Source organism: Callospermophilus lateralis, chromosome 4 (genome assembly GCF_048772815.1).
Source record: "Callospermophilus lateralis isolate mCalLat2 chromosome 4, mCalLat2.hap1, whole genome shotgun sequence".
In the NCBI taxonomy this organism is placed as follows: domain Eukaryota; kingdom Metazoa; phylum Chordata; class Mammalia; order Rodentia; family Sciuridae; genus Callospermophilus; species Callospermophilus lateralis.
The window spans coordinates 160,925,256-160,943,817 of NC_135308.1; the positions used below are offsets into that span (position 1 = coordinate 160,925,256).

The 18,562-nt window shown below is 54.6% G+C and overlaps 2 protein-coding genes across 2 annotated transcripts; both read right to left on the bottom strand.

Moving 5' to 3' along the window:
- Nucleotides 1-1,890: 1,890 nt before the first annotated feature.
- Nucleotides 1,891-6,579, bottom strand: LOC143398314 (cytochrome P450 2D17-like). The gene is made up of 10 exons (XM_076855311.1): nucleotides 6,478-6,579; nucleotides 5,823-6,072; nucleotides 4,767-4,938; nucleotides 4,383-4,535; nucleotides 4,132-4,292; nucleotides 3,542-3,718; nucleotides 3,223-3,364; nucleotides 2,796-2,983; nucleotides 2,203-2,344; nucleotides 1,891-2,113 (listed from the first exon to the last, which is right to left on the bottom strand). The coding sequence occupies exons 1-10, from the start codon at nucleotides 6,507-6,509 to the stop codon at nucleotides 1,935-1,937; spliced, it is 1,596 nt and encodes a 531-aa protein (XP_076711426.1). The 5' UTR covers nucleotides 6,510-6,579; the 3' UTR covers nucleotides 1,891-1,934.
- Nucleotides 6,580-12,794: 6,215 nt separating this feature from the next.
- On the bottom strand, nucleotides 12,795-17,483 carry LOC143398316 (cytochrome P450 2D17-like). The gene is made up of 10 exons (XM_076855313.1): nucleotides 17,382-17,483; nucleotides 16,727-16,976; nucleotides 15,671-15,842; nucleotides 15,287-15,439; nucleotides 15,036-15,196; nucleotides 14,446-14,622; nucleotides 14,127-14,268; nucleotides 13,700-13,887; nucleotides 13,107-13,248; nucleotides 12,795-13,017 (listed from the first exon to the last, which is right to left on the bottom strand). The coding sequence occupies exons 1-10, from the start codon at nucleotides 17,411-17,413 to the stop codon at nucleotides 12,839-12,841; spliced, it is 1,596 nt and encodes a 531-aa protein (XP_076711428.1). The 5' UTR covers nucleotides 17,414-17,483; the 3' UTR covers nucleotides 12,795-12,838.
- Between the last annotated feature and the right edge of the window lie 1,079 nt (nucleotides 17,484-18,562).

An 18,562-nucleotide genomic window follows, 5' to 3' on the forward strand; every position in this document is an offset into this window, starting at 1 on the left:
AACAGAAAAGGCTGGGCAGGTGGCTCAGTGGCAGAGCTCTTGTCCTAGAAGGCACAAGCCCCTGGGCTCAGCCCCAGTACAGCAAGAGAGGAAGAAAGGCAGGGAGGAGGGGGAGGAACCAACCACAGAAAACAAGGGCTGCCAGCTTGGGCAGGGCGTGGAGCCTGTGCTCTGGCGGGAACCTCAATGGTAGAGCCACCGCAGGAAACAGCACAGTGGGCCTCAAAGATGGAAAGAGACTTGCCCCGTGAGCCAGAATTCCACTTCTGAGTCTATGTCCACAGGAGCTGAAGGAGGGTCTCACAGACACCGCTGTACCCCCACAGTCACAGCTACAAGTGGAGGCCAGTGTCCTCTGGCAGGTAAATGGGTCAGGAAAGCAGGGGACAGGAGCCCTTATCCACAGAGACCCACTCCAGGGCCCCAGGGGATGCCAGAAGCTGTGCACGATCCACCCTGCACACTGTGCTGCTGTCCCTACCCACTTGTGCCCACCAGGAGGGTTAATTTGTAGCCTGGGCAGGGACGATAACACGGCTGACCCTGGAGCTGGCCAGCAGCGCCCTGCAGTGAGGGTCTCTGCGTGGGGTCCCTTTCACTCTCAGATCCGTGGCCCTCTCCAACCTCTGCTCTGCTGCTCAGGGGAGACGCTGCCACGCCCAGGTGAGGAGCTGAACTGGGGGGAGGATGTCAGCATGAGACGTGATCAGAACGGGAGGTGTCCTCCTGCTACTCAGAAGGCCGTGATATTTTATATGGATAAATTCTTTTCTCCTCGAATTTCCCATTTAAAAAGTTGCCAACTGCTGACCACTGGTACCTGACACCAAAAAAGACAAACCACAGCAAGGGGGACTGCAGTGTGCCCACAGGATGGGATGTCATTCTGCCCTCAACATGAGGTGCTGATCCCGGCTACCACCTGGATGAATTTAAGGACATCAGGGATATAAGTGAAACACAACGAAGAGTGTACAAGCCCACTTCAAAGACGTCACTGTGTGAGTCACGTTCACAGAGCGAGAAAGATGGCTGCAGACCCTGAGGGGCGGGGAGAGGGGGAGCTGCAGGAGCACAGAGTCTGGGTTTGCAGGGCAGAGTGGGGCAGATGCCAGGCTGATGTTTTCTACCCTGATCATGTTCTAATACCACTGAGCTGCGCACTGAGTTCAGAGAGTACGTTTCAGGCACAAGTCTCTCCACAAAACAAACACAGACGCTCACGCAGAGCCAAGTGGCCCTTGGGGGACAGTTGCTCAGCAGGCCTGGGGATTCCATCCCACATTCTCAACAGACCCCTGACTCCTGTCGGGCTGCCAGAGTCCGTCCCTAAGGCCTGGGCACAGCCTTCTTGGAAAGCGCCTCTGTGTATCTGAGGCTCTTTACACCAGAGATGGGATCTGGGTGGGGGCACTAGGCCATCTCCTCTTGCCTGGGAGGAGACAGGGACTGAGTTGTGGAAGCTGACCATGGGACAGCTCCACCCCACCTGACCAACTCCAAGAAAACCCCTGGACACAGAGGCTTATTCATACTTCCCTGGGGAGCAGGTCCCACTCCCTGTGTCACACCATCTGCTAGGCAGCCAGGCACAGCACTGATGTCTGGCAGAAACCTGTTCACTTGTCCCCAACCTTAGACCAACAGAGTCCAGACTACTGCATGTAGTTGGCCACCAACCCAGCAGCCAGTGATGGGTCTCTGTGGGTGTCATGGAGCCAGATGTCACCTGCTGAGCACCAGGATGCCCATTTCTCACGTTCATTCAAAGTGTCCAGACAGGAAGGATGAGGCAGGGGCGAGGGCTGGCTTTAGACACGTGGCTGAGGACCTAATAGAGCCAGGGGCATCTCAGAACAAAGTGACAGTGACAAGACTGGTTTATTGAACATCAGAGCCCCGTCTGGGGGCAGGGTTGGAGTCTGCTACCTCCTCTAGCGGGGCTCAGCACACAGTTCGTATGGGGATGGGGTCACTATGCTACCAAACACGCCATAGTCGCTGGGCCGGGCTTGTCCAGGGGGCACTGAGAAGCTAAAGCGCTGCAGGAGGCAGGTGAAGAAGAGGAAGAGCTCCATGCGCGCCAGGGGCTCCCCGAGGCATGCGCGGCGGCCTGTGGGGGGGCACAGGCTCAGTCAGCCTGTCTCTGGCCTCCACCCCTCCAAGGAGCCCTGGGGAGGGACAGGGAGGCCCCACAGGCACCTGCTGAGAAAGGCATGAAGGCCTCCCGCTTCACAAAGTGGCCCTGGGCATCCAGGAAGTGTCCAGGGTGAAAGCGGAGGGGCTTCTCCCAGACAGTCTCATCCTTCAGCACAGATGACAGGTTGGTGATGAGCATCGTTCCCTGGAGGAGATGCCTGCCATGAGCAGGGAATGGGATGGGGGACTTAAGGACCCCTCCACTGAACCAGGCTGGGCAGACTCTAGTTGGTCCACACTGAACCCTTGGAAGTAACCCTCAGAGACAAAGATTCTCAGCATCCTCGTGGACATGATGGCAGCGCCAGGTGACAAGGGCCCTGTTGACACCCATACTAACCTCTGTCCCCGAGCACAGTTGCTACAACAATCTGAGTCACGTTTTAATCTACTTCCCCCAACAACCTGGGCTCTGTGGTTCTGTGCTGGCCTGGCGGCTTCTCTGCTTCCCAGACCTACTCAGGCTGGGCCAGGTGGTGCCAGGGGAACTGGGAACCAGGGAACTAGATGCCAGTCCTCCTTCCCCTGGCAGTGTCCATGCTGGGGCCACTAGCTAATTGGTCACTTGGAGCTTGGGAGGAGGGCCCCAGGCCTACCTTGGGGATGAAGAAGCCCTGCAACTCAATGTCACGGATTGTCAAGTGGGGTAGACCTAGAGGGACAAGGTCTGCAAAACGCTGCACCTCGTGGATCACAGCCATGGTGAAGGGCATACGGGCCTGGTCCCCCATCTCTGGCTGCCGCACCTGCCCTATCACTTCATCAATCTCCTGTTGGACGCGGCCTGGACAGAGAAGCAACCCCACAGTGTGTCAGCACCCAGGTGACAAGGGCCCTGTTGACTAACCTCTGTCCCTGAGCATAGGCTTGCACCCTGACCCTCTCTTATCTCAGGGCTGTGTCCAGCTTAGCAGGATAACAGGCTTTTGCAGACTGGGTCAGCTTATGTTTGGAGACACAGGGTTCCCACTTAAGATGAGGGGACCTTTTGTCTCTAAGCTCTCCCTCCAAATCCCAGCTCACGCTGCACGTCCGGGTGCAGGATCATGAGCAGGAGGGCCCAGGCCAGCGTGGTAGAGGTGGTCACCATCCCTGCGGTGAATAGGTCAAGCACCACCATGCGCAGGTTCTCGTCATTGAAGCTGCTCTCAGGGTTCCCCTTGGCCTGTGCAGAGGCAGACACAGTGGGCTCAGGGGCCGAAGAAGAAAGTCACCAAATGACCTCCCAGTCTACACCCATCAGACCAGGTCCTGGGTTACAGGGCCCCAAATTGCCCATTCTTGAGCCTCATAGGACCCTCAGCCCACGTCCCCTAGCCCGTCTCAGGCAGCCCCACCTCACCTTCTCCACCTCCACCAGGAAGGCATCAGTCAGGTTTCGGGGTGGCTGGGCTGGGTCCCAGGTCATCCTGTTCTCCTCCAACAGCTCATCCACCATGGCCATGAAGGCCTTCTGTGCAGGGAAGACCCTGCCAGGCAGCCCTGGGATGCGCAGGAGCACTGGGACCACATTCAGCACCTGTGACAGCCACAGAGGGGACCTGGATCCTTCCTGTGCTCCTCTCTCTCCTGGACCATACTCAGGTCCCAGCCTCCTCCAGGGTGGACCCAGGCCTACCTGTCCCACCCAGTGACCAGCTCCCTCCCCAGAGTCAGCCTCCAAGCTCTCTGCTGGCCTGGGCTGCCGGAAGGAGCAGCCTACCATGGAAATCTCGAGCTTGTGTGTTAGCTGGACAGTGGGCACGGGCTCATTTTCCTCTCCTGGAGGTCTCTGACCCTGGCCCACCTGTCCTGTTTGAGATGTGCTCACCTCCGGGCCTTCCCTCTTAGTCTCCTCTCCAGGATGCCCTCTCCCATCGCCCCTGAATGCTAACCCTGCTCGGAGTCTGGGATGCACAGAATTGGCCCTGGATAGTGCCCTGAACTCCTCACCATGGGCAACAAGCCATACTCTTCCTTCATCATGTCCTCCAGAAGGTCCAGCATCTTGGCCAAGCGCTGGTCATCATACTCGAAGCGGCGGGCGTAGATGAGGGAGGAGATCACATTACACACTGATCTCTTCAGCAGAGACATGGGGCTAAAGGGGCATCCTGGGATGGGGCAGGCCAGTAAGGGTGTGGCCCCTGCCTACCAGGTCTAACCATCTCATCCCCTGCTGTGCCCCTCAGCCCATCACCCACCAGTCTTGTTGGCAAAGGCTGTACAGAGGCAGCTGGCCTCCTCGGTCACCCACCGCTCTAGGGATTTCTTGCCCAGGCCAAAGTTGCGCATGGTAGACACAGAGAAGCGCCGCTGCTCGCGCCAGGCAGGTCCATAGCCTGCCAGGATCACCCCTGGGAATGGCAGGGACAGTTTGTGAGACTTCCCTGCCCATACCCTTCTCCTCCCCTGATGTCAGGGATCCCTTATCTACTCAGTCGGGCCATATGCATCTTGACTTTTCTCTGTAGGCCGGCGTGTCCATCCCTGTAGGTCCTAAAGTCACTGATCCCTATTTCCAGGTATCAGCCGCCCACACCAATCCAATCCCCCAGTTTTCCATTTCTGCCACAGATGAAATTTGCCTTGAGACCGAGGTCCGAAGCCCAGGTGCTCATAGATGGACATCCACGGGCGGTCGGAAGTGTCATCGCTGTGGCTCACCAGCACCTCCCGCACAGCGGCTAGCCCACTGAGCACAATGACAGGCTTCCAGGCCAGCTGTAGGCTGAACACGTCACCAAAGCGGAACCGCATCTGTAAGCAAAAGGGCCATGTATTTGTCCAGCTGAACTCCCTACTAGGCTGCAGACCTTCGCCTCACCACAAAAGACCCAGGGATTCCACAGTGTGCCAAGTCTGGGAAGATACCTGGTATTGGGAGGATTGCTAGTTCATGTGGGAACATGAGGCTGGGAGTCACACCCTGTAAAGTGGACTAACTCAGTTCGGATCCAACGTGGCAGCAAGGACCTTGACAATCAGGATATTGTCAGTGGCGACCACTAGCGGCCCACTGTACAGAGCAGGAGACACGGTCACAGAGGGGAGCAGTGAGGCGCAAGCCCCACAGCACAGAAAAGCTGAAGTGGTCTCTGTCGACCTGAGTCCACCTCCAGTTCCTGACTGACAGGCTCTCAGGACCCTGGCCCCTCCCCCATCCCAAGACCTTTCCCAAGGGACCGGGGCCTACATAATTTATACCTGTCCACCTGGATCCCAAACCTACTGCCAAATCCAGTCCCAACTCCTGGCCTTTGTCCTCCCAGACCTTTGCCCTTGGAAAGTGGAACGTGTCCTCAGGCTCTGCAGTGGTCTTTCCCAGGACGACTATCAACCTGTTTCCTTTCAGTGCACAGCTCCAGGTCCACCTTGGCTTCACCCACCACCCATCTCTTTCCGTCCTGGGTTCCCTCCACTGTGATCCACCAGATACTCCCTGACCCTGGGTGTTGGAGGGTACTGGGGATTAATCCCAGGGGCACTTAACCACTGAGTTACATTCTCAGCCCTTTCTATTGTTTATTGTGAGGTAAGGTCTCACAAAGTTACTAAATCTACCTGGAACTTGCAAACCTCCTGCCTCAGCTACCTGAGATGCTGGGATCACAGGTGTGCACCACCAAACCTGGCTCCTTTACCTTTTGGAAGGAGCTGGGCATGTTCTGGAAGTCAATCTGCAGCAGGTTGCCCAGCCCAGGCAGTGGCAGGGGCCCTGGCGGGTAGCGTGCAGCCCAGCGTTGGCGCCGGTGCATCAGGTCCACCAGGAGCAGGAAGACGGCCACGGCCACACTCAGGGCCCACAGTGCGTCCCCAGTGAGCAGCCCCATGGCTGCCTTGCTGTCCACGAGCTCCTCTGGCACACCTGGCTCTCCTGGCCACTCCAGGTACCTGGGGCCAGGGAGGACAGTCTTGTTACACCCTGGGCACTTGACTGCCTGGGCCCTTCCCTTATAAAGGAGCTGAGGCTGCCCTTCGCCCTCTGCGTGGAGCCAACACACTCTGTTGACTGTGCAGGCAGAGAGTGCAGGGAGGGGCCAGGGCAGGGGCAGCCTCCCAGGCCCTTGGCCCTCCTGCCCTCTCCAGGTGACACCCAGGGGAGCATGGAGACAGGGAATTGCCCCCGTCCCTGCACCTTACCCTCTGAAGGAGGCCCAGGCTCCTCACAGCACCAAGGTGTCCCTTGAGTGCCCTCCGCACCTCACAGGGCCCCCTCTCTGACGTGGCCACACCTGCCCCTGAGCACTGCCCCTCCTTCCTTGCCTCCCCTCCCTCTCCTCAGGGCCTTCAACTCACACTTGCCATGCACACCAGCCTGGGTCCTCCATGAGGTCATGGTGATCAGAGGACCAGGGCACAGGAGCACAGGTGGACCGAGCTCTCCAGATTGACGAGGTTTCCTACCGTGCTTAGTCCACTTCCAGTTGCTGGAATGAAATAGGGCAGGTCACTTTAGAAAGGAAGAGGCTGGTTGTGGTTTATGGTTCTAGAGCTTCCAGGCCTCACTGTAGGTGGTGGCCTTCCTCTGGCCAAGTCCCGGTGACCCACATGGAGAGAGTCAGGAAGATTCAGCCAGCTGATCTCCCTCTTCTGACAAAGCCTCCAGGATTCAATCCCTGGGCTGCATGTCAGGGGCTTATCTAAGTCAGATGACTCTCCAAAGTTCCACTTTAAGCCCTGTGGTCGGATTCAGTTTCCATTCTTAAACTGGGAACCGAATTTTAACAGATGACACTTTGGGGGACATGAAACCCTTACCCAATCTACAGCAGCGCTTGTTCCTCTCCCCTCCCAGTGCACACTAGAACTGACACACACACACACAGACACACACAGACACATGCATGCGCGTGCCACCCGCTCATTTATACACCCTCATTTACCAACCATGCTCAGACCACATTCACAGGAACAGACTGGGGCTTAACCTGGTCACACTATTCCCAGGCACATCTCATTGGAGGCTAGTCTTCTTCTTTTTTTTTTTTTTAAAGAGAGAGAGAGAATTTTTTAATATTTATTTTTAGTTTTTGCGGACACAACATCTTTGTTTGTATGTGGTGCTGAGGATTAAACCCGGGCCGCACGCATGCCAGGCGAGCGCGATTTTGCTTGAGCCACATCCCCAGCCGGGGGGCTAGTCTTCTTGCTGAGGATGGTGTTAGCCACCTGAAAACCTAAAGTCTAAAATAATTAGTGAATAAAAGAGAAGAAGTCAGGAATGAATTTCCAAAGCAGAGCCCCTGGCAGATCTAGTCCACATGGAGGCTGCAACTAGAGAAGGAAAGATGGCTCTGGTGGTTTATTTAAGGGGACACCCCAATGGCGGGGATCAGGTTTCTAAGGCAGAGTCTTGCTTTGGGATGTCTGGGCAGTGGGCAGATTGATTGGCATCTTGGAAGGTCACACCCATCCCAGGTGCTGTGTGGGACATGGCAGAGCAGTATAGATATTCACAATGTCTCTGGGCAGTTGACCAATGTCCACAGGTCAACACCAGATGTTTCTCATTAGACTTTGATGTGTGGTGCACCACATGCAACCCATGGAAGCCTCCAGACCAGAGGAGCCCAGCACCAACAGCCTGGTTCTCATGGTTGTGACATTGCCTGGAACAGGAGGGTTAATTTGCAGCCTGGACACAGCAGGGACAATAACACGGCTGACCCGGGAGCTGGCCAGCAGCGCCCTGCAGTGAGGGTCTGTGGGCGGGGTCCCTTTCTCTCTCAGATCCCTGGCCCTCTCCAACCTCTGCTCTGCTGCTCAGGGGAGACGCTGCCACGCCCAGGTGAGGAGCTGAACTGGGGGGAGGATGTCAGCATGAGACGTGATCAGAACGGGAGGTGTCCTCATGCTACCCAGAAGGCCATGATATTTTATACAGATAAATTCTTTTCTCCTCGAATTTCCCATTTAAAAGTTGCCAAACTGCTGACCACTGGTACCTAACACCAAAATAGACAAACCACAGCAAGGGGGACTGCAGTGTGCCCACAGGATGGGATGTCATTCTGCCCTCAACATGGGGTGCTGATCCCTGCTACCAACTGGATGAATTTAAGGAGATCAGGGATATAAGTGAAACACGACGAAGACTGTATGAGCCCACTCCAAAGACGTCACTGTGTGAGTCATGTTCACAGAGCGAGAAAGATGGCTGCAGACCCTGTAGGGCGGGGAGAAGGGGAAGCTGCAGGAACGCAGAGTCTCGGTTTGCAGGGCAGAGTCGGGCAGATGCCAGGCTGATGTTTTCTTCCCTGATCATGTTCTAATACCACTGAGCTGCGCACTTACACTGTGGTAAGCCATTGTTGTAGATTGTGGCCGCCATTAGAAGATGGCGCCGGCTTCCACTGTGGCCTGTAGTAAACAACTCCTTTTATGGAGAGTTGGCACGCTGTCCCTTGCCACCCTATGAGAAAGATCCACGTGGCGGCTTAAGATTGGTACGTGGGAGGCTTTATTAGGCTGTGCTTGGGTGCTCAGGAGGAGGGGGGGTCACTAGAAGATACTTTAATCAAGGCCTGAATAAACTGCTGAAAGAAGAATCCTGTGTCGTGTGTTCCCTTGCTGGCGAGGGGTCGCGACAATTGGTGGCCCGTACGGGGAAGAATATTTCTCGAACCCAGGATCCAGAACTTTCTGCAGTCAGGGTGGTGCACCGGTAAGTTCCCAGGTAAAGTGGGAATCCGCAAGTAAATAGCGGGACGTTCCTCTGTACATTAAGAGAGAGCGGGGAAAATATAATAAAATAGGACGCTCCTCTGTAATTAAGGAGAGAGCGGGACTTTTGTACTTTCACTTTCTTTATAGCTTTGAAACTATTATGGGCGCTGCCTCTTCAAGCCCAATTTTGTTGGCCCTGGATGGGTTACTACGTTCAAAAGGACTTAAGGTAAAGCAGAGCACTTTGCAGATGTTTTTAAGAGAAACTGATATAGCAGCTCCTTGGTTTGCCTTTTCAGGGAGTCTTACGATTCCTAGCTGGGACAAATTAGGAAAAGATCTAGATTTCGCTCGTGAACAAGGCACCTTAGAGGGTGGTGTTATACCACTTTGGAAGTTAGTTAGAGGATGTATAGTAGATAGTAAATGCCAGGAAGCTGTGAGTGAGGGTCAAGCTGTTCTTGAGCAACTACATGAGGAAAAGTCTAAAGGATCACATAGTGAAGTGGCAGAGAGCATTGGGAGTAAGAGTAGTGAGAAGGCAAGAGCCTGAAACTAAAAATAGGAGAAGGCTCTACCCAGACTTGGCTGAATTAAAAACGCCTGAGAACACAAGCGGCTCAGAGAGTTCTGAGGACCTTGATATACTGCTACAACAACTACGCAAGATAAAAATGAAGAAAAAGAAAAAAGGGATACAGGGCACGCAGGCCTACTGTAAAAAGGGGACGGGATCCAATATCGGTCAACAACACTCTGAGGAGGAGGAGGTAGAATATCTCGAAAAAGATATGGTGCCGGTTGCCCCACCCCCGTATGTGGGGGGGGAGCCAAAATTCCGGGAGATCTTTTCATGCGCAAGTTTGGAGGACAGTTAATACAGATATGGGACTTGCATACCCTGTATTTCAGGACAATAACAGGGGAAGATATCATGAGCCTTTAGACTTTAAGATAATTAAAACCTTGGCGGAATCTGTCCGCACTTATGGCGTGGATGCCGCTTTCACCCTTACTCAGGTGGAGGGACTTGCTAGATTTTGTATGACTCCTTCAGATTGGGCTAGTCTAGTCCGCGCTTGTGTCTCCCCAGGGAAATATTTGGATTGGAGAGCATTTATGCTAGAGGGTGCAATAGAGCAAGCTGCTCAAAATCATGCAGCGGGATTCCCTGCCTAGGATAAGGATATGCTTTTGGGACAAGGCAAGTTTGCTAATCAACAAACAGGATACCCCCCCAACATTCATGCCTTGTCAAGATCACTCTTGGGAGAAACATCAGGTCTCTAAGGGTTTCTCTCTTTCCCCCTCTCATAAAAGATACTTATGTAATTCTTCCAACTGTAATTCCTCTATAGGAACAGGTTGGTCTTGGTTTCAATGGTTAATTTCCAATGAAAAGGGAGCCACAGCTGATATCTCCACTTTGGCTCAATTACGAGGAGTCAAAAGCTGGTTGTTTAATGTTTCTGGTAGTATCCAAGACTCAGATCGAGGTAGGAGACTTGGAAATATTTCACATAACTCACAATTAAGTAATGCTACGTTATCCTCTGCAGCAGTCTGTCTCCAATCTCCGTTCCTGTTTCTTTTGGCTAATGATACATCACAGGGGATGCTTAATTGTTCTAATGTTACCTGTTATTTAACTGAGTGTTGGAATGGCTCTTGGACTGTGGCAGTGATTATGAAAATTCCAACCTTTGTCCCGATCCCAGTTACTGCGGATCCTGAATCTTTTCCTATTGTTGAACTGATTAGAGCCCGTAGAGATTTTGGTATTACGGCAGCTATAGTGACAGCTGTGGCGGTATCTGCTGCTGCAGCAGTTACAGCTGGAGTAGCCATGGCCAGCCAAGTACAAACTGCTGCCACTATTAATGAGGTTATTCAACAAACATCCACCATACTTGAATCTCAAAGTAGAATTAATCAACACATTTTATCTGGGATTCTGGCTGCTAATCAAAGGATAGATCTGCTTCAAGCTCAAGTTGAGGAATTGTCTGATCTAGTATATTTAGGTTGTGTTGATCAACGTGCACATTTATGTATAACCTCTGTCAGATTTAATGATTCCAGGAATGCCTCCCACATCATCGGGAAATATTTATCCGGAACCTGGTCCATGGAAGCAGAAAACTTACTCCAATTTCAACTAACCCAAATTGCTGTTTTGAATAGTACCCGTGTCGAACCAGTGACTTTGGGTCAATTCACCAGTTGGCTATCTTCTGCCTTTTCCTTCTTTAAGGAGTGGGTGGGAGTGGGCATTTTGGGGGCAATGTGTTGCTTCGGTATTATACTTTGTTTGTGGCTTCTCTGTTGCCTTAAAACTCGCCATACACAGGAGAAGGCTATGATTGTACAGGCTCTTGCGGCCTTGGAAAATGGCATGTCTCCGCAAATCTGGCTTGCACATCTTAAACAGTGATTTTCTGGGCATGGCCATTGCACCCCAAGTTAATTTCACATTGCACTGGGATTGGCATGTCCTCTTTCTTAATCTCCCCCAGTACTGAATAGCCCTTGCACTCTGCAGGTCTTGTTACCATTGCACGCAGATGGGTTTTAGGACTGGTCTTTCTTCTCGGCTACAGACTCTTTACTTTCCTCTGGGGCTTAGGGATTGTGTTGCCAACTAAAAATTTGTTATTGTTACCAGGCTACCTGTGTTGCCCTACTTCTCGCCATCGTCACTATGCAGGATGCGAGGCAAAGTACTGCACTTGAGTGATCCCTCAACGGACCTCAAGGAAAGCATGTCCTATTGCATGCGGGTTTGACGTCCACGCCCCCGCCCTACGAAAAAAGGCGTCGGCTGATATGGGGTCAGGTCTGGGGAAGGCGCCTCCTTAGGACTGAACCATACATTGCAGCCGCTTCTGCACAGTGGGATAGGACCTCTACTTTCGCCTGCATTGTTTTATAAAATAGAAGGGGGAACTGTGGTAAGCCATTGTTGTAGATTGTGGCCGCCATTAGAAGATGGCGCCGGCTTCCACTGTGGCCTGTAGTAAACAACTCCTTTTATGAAGAGTTGGCACGCTATCCCTTGCCACCCTATGAGAAAGATCCACGTGGCGGCTTAAGATTGGTACGTGGGAGGCTTTATTAGGCTGTGCTTGGGCGCTCGGGAGGAGGGGGGGTCACTGGAAGATACTTTAATCAAGGCCTGAATAAACTGCTGAAAGAAGAATCCTGTGTCGTGTGTTCCCTTGCTGGCGAGGGGTTGCGACATTACACGAGTTCAGAGAGTACGTTTCAGGCACAAGTCTCTCCACAAAACAAACACAGACGCTCACACAGAGCCAAGTGGCCCTTGGGGGACAGTTGCTCAGCAGGCCTGGGGATTCCATCCCACATTCTCAACCAACTCCTGACTCCTGTCGGGCTGCAGGAAACCGTCCCTAAAGCCTGGGCACATCCTTCTTGGCAAGCACCTCTGTATATCTGAGGCCCTTTACACCAGGGATGGGATCTGGGTGGGGGCACTAGGCCATCTCCTCTCGCCTGGGAGGCAGCTGAGTTGTGGCAGCTGGCCACAGGGCACCCTCCACACCACCTGACCAACCCCAAGAAAACCCCTGGACACAGAGGCTTGTTCATACTTCCCTGGGGAGCAGGTCCCACTCCCTGTGTCACACCATGTGCCAGGCAGCCAGGGACAGCATTGATGTCTGGCAGAAACCTGTTCACTTGTCCCCAACCTTAGACCAACAGAGTCCAGACTACTGCATGTAGTTGGCAACCAACCCAGCAGCCAGGGATGGGTCTCTGTGGGTGTCATGGAGCCAGATGTCACCTGCTGAGCACCAGGATGCCCATTTCTCACATGCACCAAGGGGTCCAGTCAGGAAGAATGGGGCAGAGGGCAACAGCTGGCTTCAGACAGAGCCAGGGGCATCTCAGAACAAAGTGACAGTGACAAGACTGGTTTATTGAACATCAGAGCCCCGTCTGGGGGCAGGGTTGGAGTCTGCTACCTCCTCTAGCGGGGCTCAGCACACAGTTCGTATGGGGATGGGGTCACTATGCTACCAAACACGCCATAGTCGCTGGGCCGGGCTTGTCCAGGGGGCACTGAGAAGCTAAAGCGCTGCAGGAGGCAGGTGAAGAAGAGGAAGAGCTCCATGCGCGCCAGGGGCTCCCCGAGGCATGCGCGGCGGCCTGTGGGGGGGCACAGGCTCAGTCAGCCTGTCTCTGGCCTCCACCCCTCCAAGGAGCCCTGGGGAGGGACAGGGAGGCCCCACAGGCACCTGCTGAGAAAGGCATGAAGGCCTCCCGCTTCACAAAGTGGCCCTGGGCATCCAGGAAGTGTCCAGGGTGAAAGCGGAGGGGCTTCTCCCAGACAGTCTCATCCTTCAGCACAGATGACAGGTTGGTGATGAGCATCGTTCCCTGGAGGAGATGCCTGCCATGAGCAGGGAATGGGATGGGGGACTTAAGGACCCCTCCACTGAACCAGGCTGGGCAGACTCTAGTTGGTCCACACTGAACCCTTGGAAGTAACCCTCAGAGACAAAGATTCTCAGCATCCTCGTGGACATGATGGCAGCGCCAGGTGACAAGGGCCCTGTTGACACCCATACTAACCTCTGTCCCCGAGCACAGTTGCTACAACAATCTGAGTCACGTTTTAATCTACTTCCCCCAACAACCTGGGCTCTGTGGTTCTGTGCTGGCCTGGCGGCTTCTCTGCTTCCCAGACCTACTCAGGCTGGGCCAGGTGGTGCCAGGGGAACTGGGAACCAGGGAACTAGATGCCAGTCCTCCTTCCCCTGGCAGTGTCCATGCTGGGGCCACTAGCTAATTGGTCACTTGGAGCTTGGGAGGAGGGCCCCAGGCCTACCTTGGGGATGAAGAAGCCCTGCAACTCAATGTCACGGATTGTCAAGTGGGGTAGACCTAGAGGGACAAGGTCTGCAAAACGCTGCACCTCGTGGATCACAGCCATGGTGAAGGGCATACGGGCCTGGTCCCCCATCTCTGGCTGCCGCACCTGCCCTATCACTTCATCAATCTCCTGTTGGACGCGGCCTGGACAGAGAAGCAACCCCACAGTGTGTCAGCACCCAGGTGACAAGGGCCCTGTTGACTAACCTCTGTCCCTGAGCATAGGCTTGCACCCTGACCCTCTCTTATCTCAGGGCTGTGTCCAGCTTAGCAGGATAACAGGCTTTTGCAGACTGGGTCAGCTTATGTTTGGAGACACAGGGTTCCCACTTAAGATGAGGGGACCTTTTGTCTCTAAGCTCTCCCTCCAAATCCCAGCTCACGCTGCACGTCCGGGTGCAGGATCATGAGCAGGAGGGCCCAGGCCAGCGTGGTAGAGGTGGTCACCATCCCTGCGGTGAATAGGTCAAGCACCACCATGCGCAGGTTCTCGTCATTGAAGCTGCTCTCAGGGTTCCCCTTGGCCTGTGCAGAGGCAGACACAGTGGGCTCAGGGGCCGAAGAAGAAAGTCACCAAATGACCTCCCAGTCTACACCCATCAGACCAGGTCCTGGGTTACAGGGCCCCAAATTGCCCATTCTTGAGCCTCATAGGACCCTCAGCCCACGTCCCCTAGCCCGTCTCAGGCAGCCCCACCTCACCTTCTCCACCTCCACCAGGAAGGCATCAGTCAGGTTTCGGGGTGGCTGGGCTGGGTCCCAGGTCATCCTGTTCTCCTCCAACAGCTCATCCACCATGGCCATGAAGGCCTTCTGTGCAGGGAAGACCCTGCCAGGCAGCCCTGGGATGCGCAGGAGCACTGGGACCACATTCAGCACCTGTGACAGCCACAGAGGGGACCTGGATCCTTCCTGTGCTCCTCTCTCTCCTGGACCATACTCAGGTCCCAGCCTCCTCCAGGGTGGACCCAGGCCTACCTGTCCCACCCAGTGACCAGCTCCCTCCCCAGAGTCAGCCTCCAAGCTCTCTGCTGGCCTGGGCTGCCGGAAGGAGCAGCCTACCATGGAAATCTCGAGCTTGTGTGTTAGCTGGACAGTGGGCACGGGCTCATTTTCCTCTCCTGGAGGTCTCTGACCCTGGCCCACCTGTCCTGTTTGAGATGTGCTCACCTCCGGGCCTTCCCTCTTAGTCTCCTCTCCAGGATGCCCTCTCCCATCGCCCCTGAATGCTAACCCTGCTCGGAGTCTGGGATGCACAGAATTGGCCCTGGATAGTGCCCTGAACTCCTCACCATGGGCAACAAGCCATACTCTTCCTTCATCATGTCCTCCAGAAGGTCCAGCATCTTGGCCAAGCGCTGGTCATCATACTCGAAGCGGCGGGCGTAGATGAGGGAGGAGATCACATTACACACTGATCTCTTCAGCAGAGACATGGGGCTAAAGGGGCATCCTGGGATGGGGCAGGCCAGTAAGGGTGTGGCCCCTGCCTACCAGGTCTAACCATCTCATCCCCTGCTGTGCCCCTCAGCCCATCACCCACCAGTCTTGTTGGCAAAGGCTGTACAGAGGCAGCTGGCCTCCTCGGTCACCCACCGCTCTAGGGATTTCTTGCCCAGGCCAAAGTTGCGCATGGTAGACACAGAGAAGCGCCGCTGCTCGCGCCAGGCAGGTCCATAGCCTGCCAGGATCACCCCTGGGAATGGCAGGGACAGTTTGTGAGACTTCCCTGCCCATACCCTTCTCCTCCCCTGATGTCAGGGATCCCTTATCTACTCAGTCGGGCCATATGCATCTTGACTTTTCTCTGTAGGCCGGCGTGTCCATCCCTGTAGGTCCTAAAGTCACTGATCCCTATTTCCAGGTATCAGCCGCCCACACCAATCCAATCCCCCAGTTTTCCATTTCTGCCACAGATGAAATTTGCCTTGAGACCGAGGTCCGAAGCCCAGGTGCTCATAGATGGACATCCACGGGCGGTCGGAAGTGTCATCGCTGTGGCTCACCAGCACCTCCCGCACAGCGGCTAGCCCACTGAGCACAATGACAGGCTTCCAGGCCAGCTGTAGGCTGAACACGTCACCAAAGCGGAACCGCATCTGTAAGCAAAAGGGCCATGTATTTGTCCAGCTGAACTCCCTACTAGGCTGCAGACCTTCGCCTCACCACAAAAGACCCAGGGATTCCACAGTGTGCCAAGTCTGGGAAGATACCTGGTATTGGGAGGATTGCTAGTTCATGTGGGAACATGAGGCTGGGAGTCACACCCTGTAAAGTGGACTAACTCAGTTCGGATCCAACGTGGCAGCAAGGACCTTGACAATCAGGATATTGTCAGTGGCGACCACTAGCGGCCCACTGTACAGAGCAGGAGACACGGTCACAGAGGGGAGCAGTGAGGCGCAAGCCCCACAGCACAGAAAAGCTGAAGTGGTCTCTGTCGACCTGAGTCCACCTCCAGTTCCTGACTGACAGGCTCTCAGGACCCTGGCCCCTCCCCCATCCCAAGACCTTTCCCAAGGGACCGGGGCCTACATAATTTATACCTGTCCACCTGGATCCCAAACCTACTGCCAAATCCAGTCCCAACTCCTGGCCTTTGTCCTCCCAGACCTTTGCCCTTGGAAAGTGGAACGTGTCCTCAGGCTCTGCAGTGGTCTTTCCCAGGACGACTATCAACCTGTTTCCTTTCAGTGCACAGCTCCAGGTCCACCTTGGCTTCACCCACCACCCATCTCTTTCCGTCCTGGGTTCCCTCCACTGTGATCCACCAGATACTCCCTGACCCTGGGTGTTGGAGGGTACTGGGGATTAATCCCAGGGGCACTTAACCACTGAGTTACATTCTCAGCCCTTTCTATTGTTTATTGTGAGGTAAGGTCTCACAAAGTTACTAAATCTACCTGGAACTTGCAAACCTCCTGCCTCAGCTACCTGAGATGCTGGGATCACAGGTGTGCACCACCAAACCTGGCTCCTTTACCTTTTGGAAGGAGCTGGGCATGTTCTGGAAGTCAATCTGCAGCAGGTTGCCCAGCCCAGGCAGTGGCAGGGGCCCTGGCGGGTAGCGTGCAGCCCAGCGTTGGCGCCGGTGCATCAGGTCCACCAGGAGCAGGAAGACGGCCACGGCCACACTCAGGGCCCACAGTGCGTCCCCAGTGAGCAGCCCCATGGCTGCCTTGCTGTCCACGAGCTCCTCTGGCACACCTGGCTCTCCTGGCCACTCCAGGTACCTGGGGCCAGGGAGGACAGTCTTGTTACACCCTGGGCACTTGACTGCCTGGGCCCTTCCCTTATAAAGGAGCTGAGGCTGCCCTTCGCCCTCTGCGTGGAGCCAACACACTCTGTTGACTGTGCAGGCAGAGAGTGCAGGGAGGGGCCAGGGCAGGGGCAGCCTCCCAGGCCCTTGGCCCTCCTGCCCTCTCCAGGTGACACCCAGGGGAGCATGGAGACAGGGAATTGCCCCCGTCCCTGCACCTTACCCTCTGAAGGAGGCCCAGGCTCCTCACAGCACCAAGGTGTCCCTTGAGTGCCCTCCGCACCTCACAGGGCCCCCTCTCTGACGTGGCCACACCTGCCCCTGAGCACTGCCCCTCCTTCCTTGCCTCCCCTCCCTCTCCTCAGGGCCTTCAACTCACACTTGCCATGCACACCAGCCTGGGTCCTCCATGAGGTCATGGTGATCAGAGGACCAGGGCACAGGAGCACAGGTGGACCGAGCTCTCCAGATTGACGAGGTTTCCTACCGTGCTTAGTCCACTTCCAGTTGCTGGAATGAAATAGGGCAGGTCACTTTAGAAAGGAAGAGGCTGGTTGTGGTTTATGGTTCTAGAGCTTCCAGGCCTCACTGTAGGTGGTGGCCTTCCTCTGGCCAAGTCCCGGTGACCCACATGGAGAGAGTCAGGAAGATTCAGCCAGCTGATCTCCCTCTTCTGACAAAGCCTCCAGGATTCAATCCCTGGGCTGCATGTCAGGGGCTTATCTAAGTCAGATGACTCTCCAAAGTTCCACTTTAAGCCCTGTGGTCGGATTCAGTTTCCATTCTTAAACTGGGAACCGAATTTTAACAGATGACACTTTGGGGGACATGAAACCCTTACCCAATCTACAGCAGCGCTTGTTCCTCTCCCCTCCCAGTGCACACTAGAACTGACACACACACACACAGACACACACAGACACATGCATGCGCGTGCCACCCGCTCATTTATACACCCTCATTTACCAACCATGCTCAGACCACATTCACAGGAACAGACTGGGGCTTAACCTGGTCACACTATTCCCAGGCACATCTCATTGGAGGCTAGTCTTCTTCTTTTTTTTTTTTTTAAAGAGAGAGAGAGAATTTTTTAATATTTATTTTTAGTTTTTGCGGACACAACATCTTTGTTTGTATGTGGTGCTGAGGATTAAACCCGGGCCGCACGCATGCCAGGCGAGCGCGATTTTGCTTGAGCCACATCCCCAGCCGGGGGGCTAGTCTTCTTGCTGAGGATGGTGTTAGCCACCTGAAAACCTAAAGTCTAAAATAATTAGTGAATAAAAGAGAAGAAGTCAGGAATGAATTTCCAAAGCAGAGCCCCTGGCAGATCTAGTCCACATGGAGGCTGCAACTAGAGAAGGAAAGATGGCTCTGGTGGTTTATTTAAGGGGACACCCCAATGGCGGGGATCAGGTTTCTAAGGCAGAGTCTTGCTTTGGGATGTCTGGGCAGTGGGCAGATTGATTGGCATCTTGGAAGGTCACACCCATCCCAGGTGCTGTGTGGGACATGGCAGAGCAGTATAGATATTCACAATGTCTCTGGGCAGTTGAC